Source organism: Bos mutus, chromosome 20 (assembly GCF_027580195.1).
Source record: "Bos mutus isolate GX-2022 chromosome 20, NWIPB_WYAK_1.1, whole genome shotgun sequence".
NCBI classification, from domain to species: domain Eukaryota; kingdom Metazoa; phylum Chordata; class Mammalia; order Artiodactyla; family Bovidae; genus Bos; species Bos mutus.
In genome coordinates, this window is record NC_091636.1 from 62,071,845 (window position 1) to 62,085,712 (window position 13,868).

At 41.8% G+C, this 13,868-nt stretch overlaps 1 protein-coding gene across 1 annotated transcript in view; it reads left to right on the forward strand.

Moving 5' to 3' along the window:
* Window positions 1-13,868, forward strand: part of CTNND2 (catenin delta 2) — a 1,090,646-nt gene that overhangs the window by 1,027,876 nt on the left and 48,902 nt on the right. Inside the window, 1 exon segment of the mRNA XM_070357848.1 lies at window positions 9,820-10,030. Within this exon segment, the coding sequence (XP_070213949.1) occupies window positions 9,820-10,030 (211 nt within the window).

A 13,868-nucleotide genomic window follows, 5' to 3' on the forward strand; every position in this document is an offset into this window, starting at 1 on the left:
ACATGTCAATGTTGCAAACATCAGAGATGTGTTGATTCCAGAAAATGATGAAAGCTTAGTTAACTGGGACCAGGGCCAGAAGGGCGAGCCTGTGTTTCTTTTCCTTCTTGCTTTCTGGATTTGTTTCCCTGCACTGGTTTCTTCTTGTGCTGTTTCCCTGGCTCTGAATTTTGATGAGCACGTGATGTAGACGCTCATGATGGAGTCAGAACAAGGTACTAGTTTTCCTCCTCAGTCCTTCCTGCTGTTGAAATTCTTACCCTAAGACACAGATTTAACCACTGATGTTTGTGGTTGAGCATTTTCCTCAGTCGTGACCATTAATTTGATGGTTGACCAGTTGTACAGACATAGGTGTATCAAGCAATGTGGATTCATTCACAGAGACCTCTGTTCATGATTATCAAAACTAGACCTCAGTTCAGTTCAGTTCAGTCGCTCAGTCATGTCCGATTCTTTGTGACCCCATGGACCGCAGCACGCCAGGCCTCCCTGTCCATCACCAACTCCCAGAGTTTACTCAAACTCATGTCCATTGAGTTGGTGATTCCATCCAACCATCTCATGACCTATGTGATGATAAATCTTAAGTTAACTTTTGTTTTGTTTGTAGATCTGAGGTCTATAATCTTATTTCCTTTATGTAGCAGAAATCTTTTCTTTCCTTTCTCCTCGTCTACTGGGGTCTGTGACCCAGCGCTGGCCAAGGCACTTCTACCAGTCTCCGCCTCCATCACCTCTAACTCAAGGATTATTCCATCTCCGTAAGCTCCAAGTGTCCAGTGCTCCTGGCTGTGTTGACTGTAGGGCTAGGATACCTTAAGCCATGTGACGCAAGCCAAGCCAGTGTCCTAGGAGGATATTGTAGACATCAGTCCCATATATGAAATCTGCTTGTTTTTAAGGACTTGTCATGCCTAATTACGGAGAAGGTGATGGCACCCCACTCCAGAACTCTTGCCTGGCAAATCCCATGGACAGAGGAGCCTGCTAGGTGCAGTCCATGGAGTCGTGAAGAGTCGGACACGACTAAGTGACTTCCCTTTCACATTCACTTTCATGCATTGGAGAAGGAAATGGCAACCCACTCCAGTGTTCTTGCCTGGAGAATCCCAGGGACGGGGGAGCCTGGTGGGCTGCCGTCTGTGGGGTCACACAGAGTCAGACACGACTGAAGTGACTTAGCAGCAGCAGCAGCATGCCTAATTAAGTTGTATCTGCCTTTATACATGACATCTATGGTATGGTCATAGATATACATTTGTTTTTGTTTTTTTTTCAGTTACGTTCTAGTAGAAAGGAGGACAGATTCTCATTCAGTCTATAAAAACTTGTAGTCAAAGAAGTTAAACTGATTAGACATGGGGCATTTTTTATATTATTTAACTATTATTTTCAGTGGTACAGACAGGACCACTCAACATATATTGTTATACTAAAGGGATTATTATTATTACTACCTTTTCCTGATAGCTTATTGTGTATTAAAATTTTTAAGAGATTTTTTTTCCTGAATTTTGAAGAATTAATTAGAAGAGATTCCATTAAAAGAGAATTTCACCTAGTTTTTTATAAGCATAACCTGTTAAATCAAGCAGAAAAACCAAGGAGCCAGAAAGAAGAAGGATTTTATAAAAAAAACCCTGGTTCAAAATGGAAGACATTAACCACAACTAAATTTGTTTCATTTAGTCTAGGTAATTAGTCCTTGTTCTCTTGATCTTGGGTTAGTCTGGAGTCCAAATTCTCAAAGTGGATGAGTTCTGGAACCCTGATTCTATCTCTTGGTAGTCTGAAAGATGTTCATTTGCTGTGAGTCTGTCAGCTTTACAGGAGTGTCTGTAACCAAGGGCCTGTTTTCCATTGTGTCAAGTGTTAATGGTACCCGTTAGAGTTCTTTGATCAGGCTCTTTTGATGTTTCTTCTAAGAGACCCAGTTACTGATCTGTGGCTCTGGCAGGGTCTTTAGGAGAGCGTGAGAGAAAATCAGAAACCACTTGCTGATGACAAGGCCAAGTTGCTCTGATTATTTTCTCATCACAACCAACAATATCAGACTCGAGACAAGTTTAGTATTATAAGAAGTTAGCCAGTCCGTGGGTCTGGTGAATATCTATCATCTCATATAGCTACAACATTGTTGTTGCTCAGTTGGTAAGTCATGTCCAGCTCTTTGCAACTCCCTGGAGTGCAGCATGCCAGGCTCCTCTGTCCTTCACTATCTCCCAGAGTTTGCTCAAATTCCTGTCCATTGAGTTAATGATGCCATCTAACCATCTCATTCTCTGCCACCCCCTTCTCGTTTTGCCTTCAATCTTTCCCAGCATCAGGGTCAGATACAACATTAATGAAATACAAATATAATATCAGTTCAGTTCAGTTGCTCGGTCGTATCTGATTATTTGCAACCCCATGGACTGCAGCACACCAGGCTTCCCAGTCCGTCACCAACTTCCGGAGATTACTCAAACTCATGTCCATCAAGTCAGTGATGCCATCCAACCATCTCATCCTCTGTCGTCCCCTTCTTCTCATGCCCTCAATCTTTCCCAGCATCAGGGTCTTTTCCAGTGAGTCAGCTCTTCGCATCAGGTGGCCAAAGTATTGGAGTGTTTTTTCCTTGTGACGAGAACTCTTAGGAAAGAGGGTCATTTTAATGCGTTTCTTTGGTTATTAGAAGACTGAACTTTTAAATTCTTCCATGAATTTCTTCTTCATGACTTTTAACTATGTTTATTTGGAGAGTCATTTTTTGATGTTGATTTGTAACACATGATATGAAAGGATAGTAAAAATTTGCTACATCCCCCCCCCAAAAAAAACCCAAAAAACAAAAAATGAAAAAGCTAGTCAGTGACTCCCATTAGAATAAGTATGTATTACAGACAGTGAGGGCACTGAAAACTCTCCAGGATCTTTTAACTTGTCCCACGAAGAGTATTAGGATTCCCACCAATGCAAAAGGGCCTTTTAACCTAGAAATAGAATATTTCTTCTAATAACTCATTGGCCATGATCGTGCCATTCTTTAACATGAAAGGGAGCATGCCTCTAACCAAACTGAAAGGTTCATAACTGCTGAAGCATCTTTATAAGACATGTCATCCTTGAGGAGGTTGAGTTTCTCTTTTTTTCATTTGCCAGGTCTTCTTTTTTTTTTTTTAACTGAAGGCTTTATGAATAGGACAGCTCTTACAATAGTAATAAGCCAAATAAAAACTTACAGAATGCCAAAAGTACCTAATTATTTCTAGCATCCCCTATCTCATAAGATGATGAAGAAAGCTCTTTAATGTTACCCAGCGGCACTCTGGGACATGCCAGAGATGGTTTAGATATAAAATACATTTTTTAAAAGTTTTATTAGTTTGACTATGGGGTGCAGATTTGGGGAAGGCAATTTCAAAGAGAGCTATCAGGAGACAAAGATATAAGTTCTTAGTGCCTAAAGACAGAAAATAACTGCAGCTTGGTTCAGAACTTTCCTGTGTAAACAAGTGTGTAGACTTTTTCAATAACCCAACTATGCCATCTTGAATGCCTCACCTCTTTGGTCTGAAAAACCACATAAGCCAGATTTAAAGTAGAGATGTTTTACATTTGCTTTCTCCCTTTTCATAATAAACTGTTTATATTAGATGTCTTCAAAGTGGCAGATTTTTAGGAAACATTAAGCTCCAAACAAGAAAAGGTCCTTTCCAAGAAAGGAAGGAGAAAAAGGAGCTAGCTGTGTGCATTGCAGACATAGCTGTGACCACCCACAGAGTATTGTCCTGCTGATCCTTAGTCAGGACTAATAATTTTCCTTTCTCTTTTCACATTAAACCTGTAGACACACAGTCACAGGGAAACCAGTGACTCGCGTTCACATCTTCAGCCCCTGAGCAATGTAAATTCAGAGCAGAGAGAAGATTCTGGGAGATAGTGGGTAGCAGGATTCTGTACCCCCACACAGACAGCAATCTCACTGGCAGAATCTGCCCAGTGTAACTATTTTGGAACTCTGGAGTCTGATGAAGGCTTGCAACCGTCAGAGGAAAGCTTGGATGGTAGATTATGGTTATTTTTGGTCATTGTCAGCTCTTAGCAGAGTAGCAGCTACCCTTTTCTTATCTCCAGCCCTCGGCAGGAAGCTGTTACATGTGTTCATGGAGCAGCTTGTATGCGGCTGGTGGGGGCTAGGGTGGGCAGCAAAGACTCTGTCCTCCAGATATTGGGGGATCTGTGTTTGGATCACTTACTGATCATGGAGTCATAGACACAGAGGCAGCTGTTGTTGTGCACCCCCAATTGTTGAACACCCCTCACTTTCCAGCTCAAGTGGCTTCCAGGGAGTTAAAGGGTTGGTGCCCTTCCCACCCCCTTCATTGCTGTCTTTTTCCCCTTTTGGGAGTCAGATAGTAAGACATTCCAAAGCCAATGCCTATGTGGAGGAAATTAGAAAGTCACCATGCATGCCCAGAGAAGGGTACAGGTTCAGAAAAGACCTGAGACCTAAGGTTGACACCTCAGCAAACAGACATCCTACAATTAAAAAAACAAAAGCCAGCAAACCTCAGGAAGGGGAAGAATCTGATTTCCAGGGTTGCAATGTCCAGTTTTGAACAACAACCACAAAAGCACAGTGGATACAAAGAAGTCGGGAAGTAGAGCCCATTTCAAGGGAAAAAAAATAAATGAACCAACGGAACCTTCCCTGAGAAAGACCAAATGGCAGAATTGTTAGACAAAGACTTTACAACACCGGATGATTCTAGTAGCTTAGTATTATTGTAAAACCAGTTGCAGCTGCACTTTTTGTTTTTTACATGATTCAAGAAAATAATGCATTTTTAAAAATTATTGGTCTAAAAGCTAGTATTCTTGTACCTTTGGCTTAAAACTCCATGTTTTATTTTCCCTATACTTTATGAAAGTGATGCATTGAGAAAACAACGATCATTTTATATTTTTGGACACATGTAAAGATATAGATTTGTATCTGAAAGTATAGTTTGTATATATTTGTATAGTTTTGTAACTGAAAGTGTTGGGGTGGAGCTATAAACAAGCAGGGTTTTTGTACATTATTGAAGTTAAATTAGTATAAATTTAAATTAGACTGTTATAATTTTAGGATATTATATGTAGTCCACATGGTAACCACAAAGAAACAAAATATAAACCAAAGGAAATGCAAAAGGGCTTAAAACATTTCACTGCAAAAAAAAAAAAAACACTGAAGAGCATAATTTGGGAAATGAGGGACCAAGAAACCTAGAAGGCACGTAGGAAAAAAATAGAAAAACAACACACGTTAAGTTCCCCCCTCCTTACAATAATTATTTTAAATACAAAAGGGTTAAACTCTCCAATTCAAAGACAGATTGGCAGAATGGAAAGCAAAAAAAGCTATGATCCAACTACGTGCTGTCTACAAGAGACTCACTTTAGATCCAAAGACACATAGACTGAAAGAGAAAGGATATTTTTACACCTCCGCTCATAGTAGCATCATTCACAATAACGGAAATAAAGAAGCAAGCCCAGCATCCACGAGTAGATGGATGGATCAACAGAACACAGTCTATGCATACAATGGAATAACACCCAGACTTTTTAAAAGGAAATTCTGATATATTCTACAATACCAATGACGCTGGAAAACATTATGCTGAGGAAAATAAAGACACACGGTATGATTCCACTTATATAAGATACTTCGAGTTGTCAACTCAATGGACATGAGTTTGAAGAAACTCCGGGAGATAGTGAAGGAAGGCTAGCCTGGCGCCATGTAGTCCACGGGGTCACAAGGACACGACTTAGCAACTGAACAACAACAAAAAGAGTTGTCAGAATCATAGAAATAGAAAGTAGAATGTTGGTTGTTAGTGGATGGAGGGATGGGGAGTTATTGTTTAAAGGTTAAGTAGAGTTTAAAAGAATTTGTTTTGCAAGATGAAGAGCTCTGGAGATACACAGTGGTGATGTTTGCAAAACAGTATGAATTCACTCAGAGTCACTGAACTGTACATGTAAAAATGGAAAAGATTGTAAATTTTATTATGTGTATTTACCACCATAAAAAATGGAAGAAAAATACTAATTTAGAATAACTCAGCAAAAACTCACAGGTCAGGTTTAGTGGTGCTAGAAAGAAGGATGTCAAAGAGATACTAAAACCTCATAGACAAAACAGTTGTCATGTTCCTGATCTAGGGCTGTTCTCAGCTGACTTTTTCTTAAAACATCTTTCCTCTAATGTTGGGCTTCCGAGGTGGCGCTAGTGGTAAAGAAGCCGCCTGCCGGTGCAAGTAGATGTAAGAGACACAGGTTTGATCCCTGGTTGGGAAGATCCCTTGGAGGAGGGCAAGGCAACCCACTCCAGTATTCTTGCCTGGAGAATCGCACAGACAGAGGAACCTGGTGGGCTGCAGTCCATGGAGTTGCACAGAGATGGACACAACTGAAGCAGCTTAGCACGAGCATACCTCTAATGCTGGTATGAGAGATTTGAGTTACCATGGTCACAAAGATCAGCCGTAACAGAGGACTGTATCAAGTTGGTAATGATAACCCTGTATGCGAGACAGCAAAAGAGACACAGATGTATAGAACAGTCTTTTGGACTCTGTGGGAGAAGGCGAGGGTGGGATGATCTGAGAGAATAGCATTGAACATGGATATTAGCATATGTGAAACAGATCACCAGTCCAGGTTCAATGCATGAGACAGGGTGCTCAGGGCTGGTGCACTGGGATGACCCAGAGGGATGGAATGGGAGAGGGGTTCAGAATGGGGAACACATGTACACCCATGGTTGATTCATGTCAGTGTATGGCAAAAACCACTACAATATTGTAAAGTAATTAGCCTCCAATTAAAATAAATAAATTAAAAAAAAACAAAAAAACAGAGAACTGTATCAGTGATCCACAGTGATGGACAGTCAGTTTAGGAACGGATTCAGGAGCACAGGTGGTTAGACCATAAAGCCACTCACTACTCAACATTGCCGCCACCCACAGGGAAACCAATGCTGCTGCTGCTGCTGCTAAGTCCCTTCAGTCGTGTCTGAGTCTGTGCGACCCCATAGACGGCAGCCCACTAGGCTCCTCTGTCCCTGGGATTCTCCAGGCAAGAATACTGGAGTGGGTTGCCATTTCCTTCTCCAAGGGAAACCAATGGTAGTGCACAAATCAATCCCAGAAATAGACTTAGTCCTGAAATACAGTTAAAAACAAATAATCAAGAAATAGGCAGACTCGGCGAGAACAAAGCTCTGTTGCCCATCGTGAAGTTCTCAGGGAGTGCCCTTCTGGGGCAGCACACTTTGTCAGGTCTCCTAAGTCCATCCACACACCTCAATATGCCCAACTCTAAACAGAAGCCCCCACAAAGAAGCAGAGAAACTAGTTTTTACTCCTAATTTACAAACACAGGTGCCCACACACACCTGTGTGAGGAGGAAGGGAAGCGAAGTTACAAGGCTGCAGTTAGTATCTCACTAATAGAAACAGCAGTTTGTGTGTTTTTTTTACATAATGGTGATATGTCCAACAGTCATCTCATATCAGTATTGCAAACGTCAGAGATAAAGTTATTTTCATGAGAGGCTAACTTTGAAGAACTGACCCAAGGATTCATTTCTGTTGAGAATTTGAGCAAGACACAATGACCTTTATGTTGGGGAGACTAGCAGTTTCTGCCACTTGAACACAGTGAGGACCTTGCTTCTCATTCAGAGCTCACAGACTGGGAAACTGTATAAGATGAAACCATACTTCCTGCCTGAAGTAATTTTTTAAATGATAATAATATAAAATAAGGCATTTCCAGGTGGCTCAGTGGTAAAGAATCTGCCTGTCAATGCAGGAGACGCAGGTTCAATCCCTGGGTCGGAAAGATTCCCGGGAGGAGGAAATGGCAGCCCGCTCCAGTATTCTTGCCTGGAGAATCCCATGGACAGAGGGGTCTGGCGGGCTGTGGTCCATGGGGTCACAGAGAGTCAGACAGGACTGAACATGCATGCCCACTATATACACTTTAAAAAAAAATGCTCTAGTCAAATCCTCCTCCTCTCCTTGGTTTTCTTTCAACCTTGGTGATGTCCAAGGTCACAGAACCAGCCTTCCATATTCATTCAGGAGTGGGAATGCCCCTGTATGCACAAGAACCGAGTTTGTCGTCTCCTCTCTCCATCACTTCCATGATAAAGGAAAAGAACCCGCCCATCTTCACACTTTTGTAAATCAAGTTTGTTTGACAGTGAATTGTGGGGGTTAATGATAAAGTCATGCTGAGCTCAACAGAATTAAACTCGCAGCCAGAGGTGAGTGCAGTTTAATGATAAACAGACAAAGCAAGATGCTCAGAGGAGTATCTCGTACCAAGGATCTTCTCCAGCCTGTTTTAAGTGCTGTCATTGGAAAATAAATATGCTGCATTTGGGGGGTTTTCAGGCAAAGAGTTCCTGTCAGACATGTCTCAGCTGTCGTCAATTGAATGAAGACACTTGCCTATTTCAGTAATTTAGACTTCAGCAATTTTTTTTTAATGTTCAAGCTAAAATAAGCTGCCTAAACATAGGACAAGAGCTGATACTAAAATTATGAAGTCCTATGTTTTATTTATTACTGCTGGGAATTAAGATATCATTGCCTCCTCCCATGGGGTTCCATTTCCTGCCCCCAAGCTCCATGTGCTAGAGACTTAAATAGCAAAAGAAGTCATCCTTTAGAGACCTGTAAGGAGGAAGAATATTCCAAATGGGTTTTAGGAGCCACCTAAATATGTCTGACTAGGGGGTGGGAGACAAGGCAGGAGTTGAACTTTGAACACATGCCAATTCCACCCAATTTGAAAATTTAAGTAAAGCCAACTTTGCTGCAGCCACTCCTGTACTTGGTTCCAAAAGTAAATCAACAGGACAGGATTGGAACCTGCAGGTGGGATGAATTAATTGTCTTCAGGGTTATTGGTAACACCTAAATGACTTTGTAAACTAAAAGTACTCCATAAACGTGTCATTATAAGTACCTCTGTCGTTGGGGGGAGCATGATTGATAATGATAAAGTGAATTAAGAAAACAAAGTTGCATGTTATCTTATTTTTTTCACAGGAAGTAAAACGTATCAAATTAGTAAATGTTATATGATAGAACCATTCAGTTAAACCCCATCAGAGAGACAAGCAGTTCATCCAGTAGCCCTAGTTCAGAGGACACCTCATTTTATATATTATTTGTAAAGTTTCCCTCTCCTGCTTTGAATGTTTCTCTTTCCTTTATAGGACCAGAATGCAGATTTCATATATATATATACATTCTGGGGCTTTGGCTCTTATTTGTTAAATAATACAGTTGCCCACATAGCTCCCATTAGGGGATTTTTGAGGTTGTATCAGAGTTACCATATGTTTTCTGACTGCTTTGAGTAGCAAGCAGGAACCCACTGATAACTAACCTCTACTGAGTCCTGAGTCCAGGGTTGTCGCCGTGTATTCAATGCTTCCCACACATTTACTCGTTTAATCTTTGCAACAACCTAGTAAGGGTAGGTATATTGTAATTCTTGCTTCATGATTTGAAAAGCTGAGGCTCCGAGGCCTGAAATAACTTGTCCAGAGAGTCAGTCCTAGGTCTATCCAGCACTACAAGCCACGATTCACCGTGTTTTGTCCGTGTATGTGCCCACAGTACCTGTGTAGAGAATCATCAGTGACGAGAACAGGCAACGTTGTGTTAACGTGGCCTCTTGTCTTCTCCTTTTCACCCCAGTCCCCACCTCCTCTGTTCTGACCACATTTCAACTCTTCCTTCATCTTCTTTTCCGAAGGCAAATACGCCATGCGAGACCTGGTGCACCGGCTTCCAGGCGGGAACAACAGCAACAGTGCAGCGAGCAAGGCCATGTCGGACGACACGGTGACAGCCGTGTGCTGCACCCTTCACGAGGTCATCACCAAGAACATGGAGAACGCCAAGGCCTTACGGGACGCCGGGGGCATCGAGAAGTTGGTCGGCATCTCCAAAAGCAAAGGAGACAAGTAAGTCAGGCAGTGACGTCCTAATGCATACAACTGGTGTTGGTAGGTACAGGTCTAGGGCTTCCCAAGTGGCACCATGGGTAAGTATCTGCTTGCGAGTGCAGGAGACACAGAAGACAGGGGTTCGGTCCCTAGGTCAGGAAGGTCCCCTGGAGAAGGAAAAGACAACCCACTCCAGTATTGTTGCCTGGGATATCCCAGGGACAGAGAAGCCTGGCAGGCTACAGCCCATGGGGTCACAAAGAGCTGGACGTGACTGAGCGTGCACGCACACACACACAGACACAGTTCAAGTGTGCCCTACGACCCTTGGTTTTGGGTAACACTGCTGAGTGTCACTGGAAAGCATTGGTGTCTGATCATCAAGAGATAGAAGACAGCAGATGGTTTCCAGTCTTCCCACCCCACAGGAAAGCTGGTCTTACTAGGAACTTTGATTTGACAAATAACTCATGACCTGGTGACTCCTGGGATATTGCTAAGGTAGGCTTGACAATCCAGCATCCAATCTAGTGACCTGCATGTGGGCTTCCCTCATAGCTCAGTTGGTAAAGAATCTGCCTGCAAGGCAGGAGACCCCGGTTCGATTCCTGGATCAGGAAGATCCACTGGAGAAGGGATAGCTACCCACTCCAGTATTCTTGGACTTCCCTTGTGGCTCAGCTGGTAAAGAATCCGCCCACAGTGTGGGAGACCTGTTTCAATCTCTGGGTTGGTAAGATCCCCTGGAAAAGGGAAAGGCTACCTACTCTAGTATTCAGGCCTGGAGAATTCTATGATCTGTATAGTTCTTGGGGTCACAAAGAGTCAGACAGGACTGAGCGACTTTCACTTTTCATATGCAAGAAACCAACAGATTCCTGAAGGCATTTTGTGGTGGTTGTTCCAGTGTGGCTCCAAATCCAAGTGTTGATGATGGATTCACATCCTTTGTTCTGTGCCTCTTCAGTTCTGCATAGCAAGGCATGCAGAGAGGATGGGAGAGAAAACAGCGACAGAGTCAGAAGAAACTTAGTGTTTAACTACCACCTTCCCTCACCAACTGTGTGTTTGGGACAAATTATGTCATTTAACAAGTCATCATGCTCATACTTTCCAATCTAAAGACAGCAGGAGGGACTGTCATGAAAGACTTCCTGGAAGAAGTAATAATCATGTCTTAAATACTGAGTAGGATTTTCCCAGGGATGGAAGAAGTGAGGAAGGAGGGCTTTTATGCCACTGGATTAAAGAGAGAGGGGTTATGTCAAAGGAATGCTACCACCACAAATGGTAAGTTCCCAGTTGGATATAAGAACCAGTGGTATTTTACTGTATGTAACTTAAACATATTTTCACCAGCCACAGGGTTGGTATATTTTACAAAAACATTCACTAATCTTAATTAAATTTCGACTTCTGGAAGTCCCTCAATGTAATCAAATAAGATTAACAGGGTAAACCTTTTGTTATCAAGGGTCTACTTCTTGACTTCATTCCCTTTACATCTAAACGCCAAATAAGTTTTCTTTTGTTATTAAAGGCTTTAAAGGATGCACTTCAAGGCTTTTGGATATTCTCTCATTTCATTTAATTCGAGATACTATCATTGTGCAATAAAAGAGAAGTTTCAGGGGTTCTGTTTAAGCGCCCTGAGACCTCCACATAGGTTCAATCAACAGTTCAGTATTAGGATTTGAACTTTTCCATATCAAATATAGAGAAAGCCCACTGGACTTGTGGAATAATTGCACAGTACAGATGGTTGATTTGAATTGTACCCTATAATGTTATACTTGCAGTAAAACGCTCTTCTCCGTTGGCAGGAACCACGTGGTTCTCTTGTTTATTTATTTTTTAGGACTGGGTGGAGGGGAGGTCTTTCCCTGAGGCTTTCTGTGGGCTGAGCCTTCAGGGCTTACCCTGGGGCCGGCAGCAAGGTCAGGGAAAGTACCACAGGCTTTGATTTTGTTTATTTATTTATTTCTGCCTGTGCGGGTCTTTGTTGCCGCACTGGGGCTTTCCTCTAGTTGCAGCGGGCAGGGCTACTCCCTAGTTGCGGTGCCTGGGCTTCTCACTGCAGCGGCTTCTCTTGTGGACTCCAGGGCCCGCAGGCTTCAGTAGTTAAAGCTCCCAGGCTCTGACTCACAGGCTCAGTTTTTGTGGTACACAGGCTTAGTTGTTCCAGGGTACGTGGGATCTTCCCAAATCAGGGATCAAACCCGTGTCTCCTGTAGTGGGAGGTGGATTCTTTCCCACTGAGCCACCAGGGAAGCCTCAGTTTTCTTTTTCACATGGCTTCAGTGGTTGTTATTGTTCAGTGACTCAGTCGTGTCTGATTCTTTGTGACCCCATGGACTGCAGCATTCCAGGCTTTCCTGTCCTTCACTTAGCTTCGCATAGCTTTAGCGGACCTTGGAAATCTCTAATTGAAATGCGTACCTGTTTTGGGCATTAGAAACTTATTATGTTGATGCTTTTCTTAAACAAATGCACATGCATACACAATAAAACCACAGTCCACTCTGATATAATTGTCTATGTTCATGAGACATTCAGAGAAGAAAGTATTGTCCCTGAATCTTAGAACTGTAGAGCTTTGGGAGGTTGTTATATGAATTCCCTCCATCTGTGTGAGCATCCCTATTGGGCCTTAAAGAGAAAAAACTGCTTTTATCAGTCCTATGGTCAAAGAAAATTATTTGATAAAACTAATTAAAAACTCATTTTGAAGAAACTATCCATGAAGTCATATATATCGTCATTGCCATTCCAGAAAAGAATCCTCTTAGGTCTATTCCATCTGGATTGTTGCTAACGGGAGGTTCCTTTTACTACAAATAATCTCAAATATATGCTTTAAATTGACGGAAAATTTCTTCATGGAATAGATACTCATTTCATATCATTGTTTCCTTACCTTTCCCTCAATGTTTAGCAGTCCAGATTTATGAATTTAATAAGAAGTGTTGAATCCACTTGCGTCAAGCATTTCCCATTTAGACTTCTCCTGCTTGGTCTCATCCATTTTGTTCTGTGGTTTACCTCCTTTAGACAGTGACTAATTTGGGGGTCAAAGCAAGGTTTTTATAACTGGCCATATCCTCATCTCCCACCTGCGCTTCAGTTGGATTTTCGTTTCTCACTGCTCTTAAAATGCATCCAGAAGAATTACATTGTGTCTTAGCACTAAACTCACCATTTGTCACTCAATTCTATCATGACAGCACATCTGAGATTCCCATGGCCTTCTAGAAGTGTTTTAATGAAATAAAAATACTTTATTGAAATTTTTTGGACTTGAAGATGATTTAATAATTGGAAAAGGGAGGAATATCAGTTTGCTCTAGTTAATTCATAAAATGCTTGCAGACTTGCCCTCCTCCCAAAACTACTCAAACTTTTGTGATCACATGAGAAAACAAGATGAACAAACATGTATAGCTATGATTCTCCCCTTTATGTATGTATAGGTTTTATTTCTAAATATGCACAAGCTTAAATATGCCATGATTTAGATGAGTCAGACTGCAAGTGCTGATCAAGGTGTGCTTGAACTGTATAACTCATTGCATCTTGCCAATACACTGGAACAATTATTCTGGAATCCTGCAGCTGGAATGCCTGTGCTGAAAACCCGCAATGAAATTGCACCAAGATTCTCAGCCACCCCTAATTTGACAAGTCTAGCGAAGATCAAACATGGTGTAATTGTTAATGACTCTTATAGGAATCTTATACTTACCATTTTTGAAGTCTTGATAACTTGTATTATTCTTTTCACATCATTTTAAACACACAGCATGGACATTCTGTCATATCCATCTGTTTCAAAAGTACATTTGTGTTTTTTTCAGAT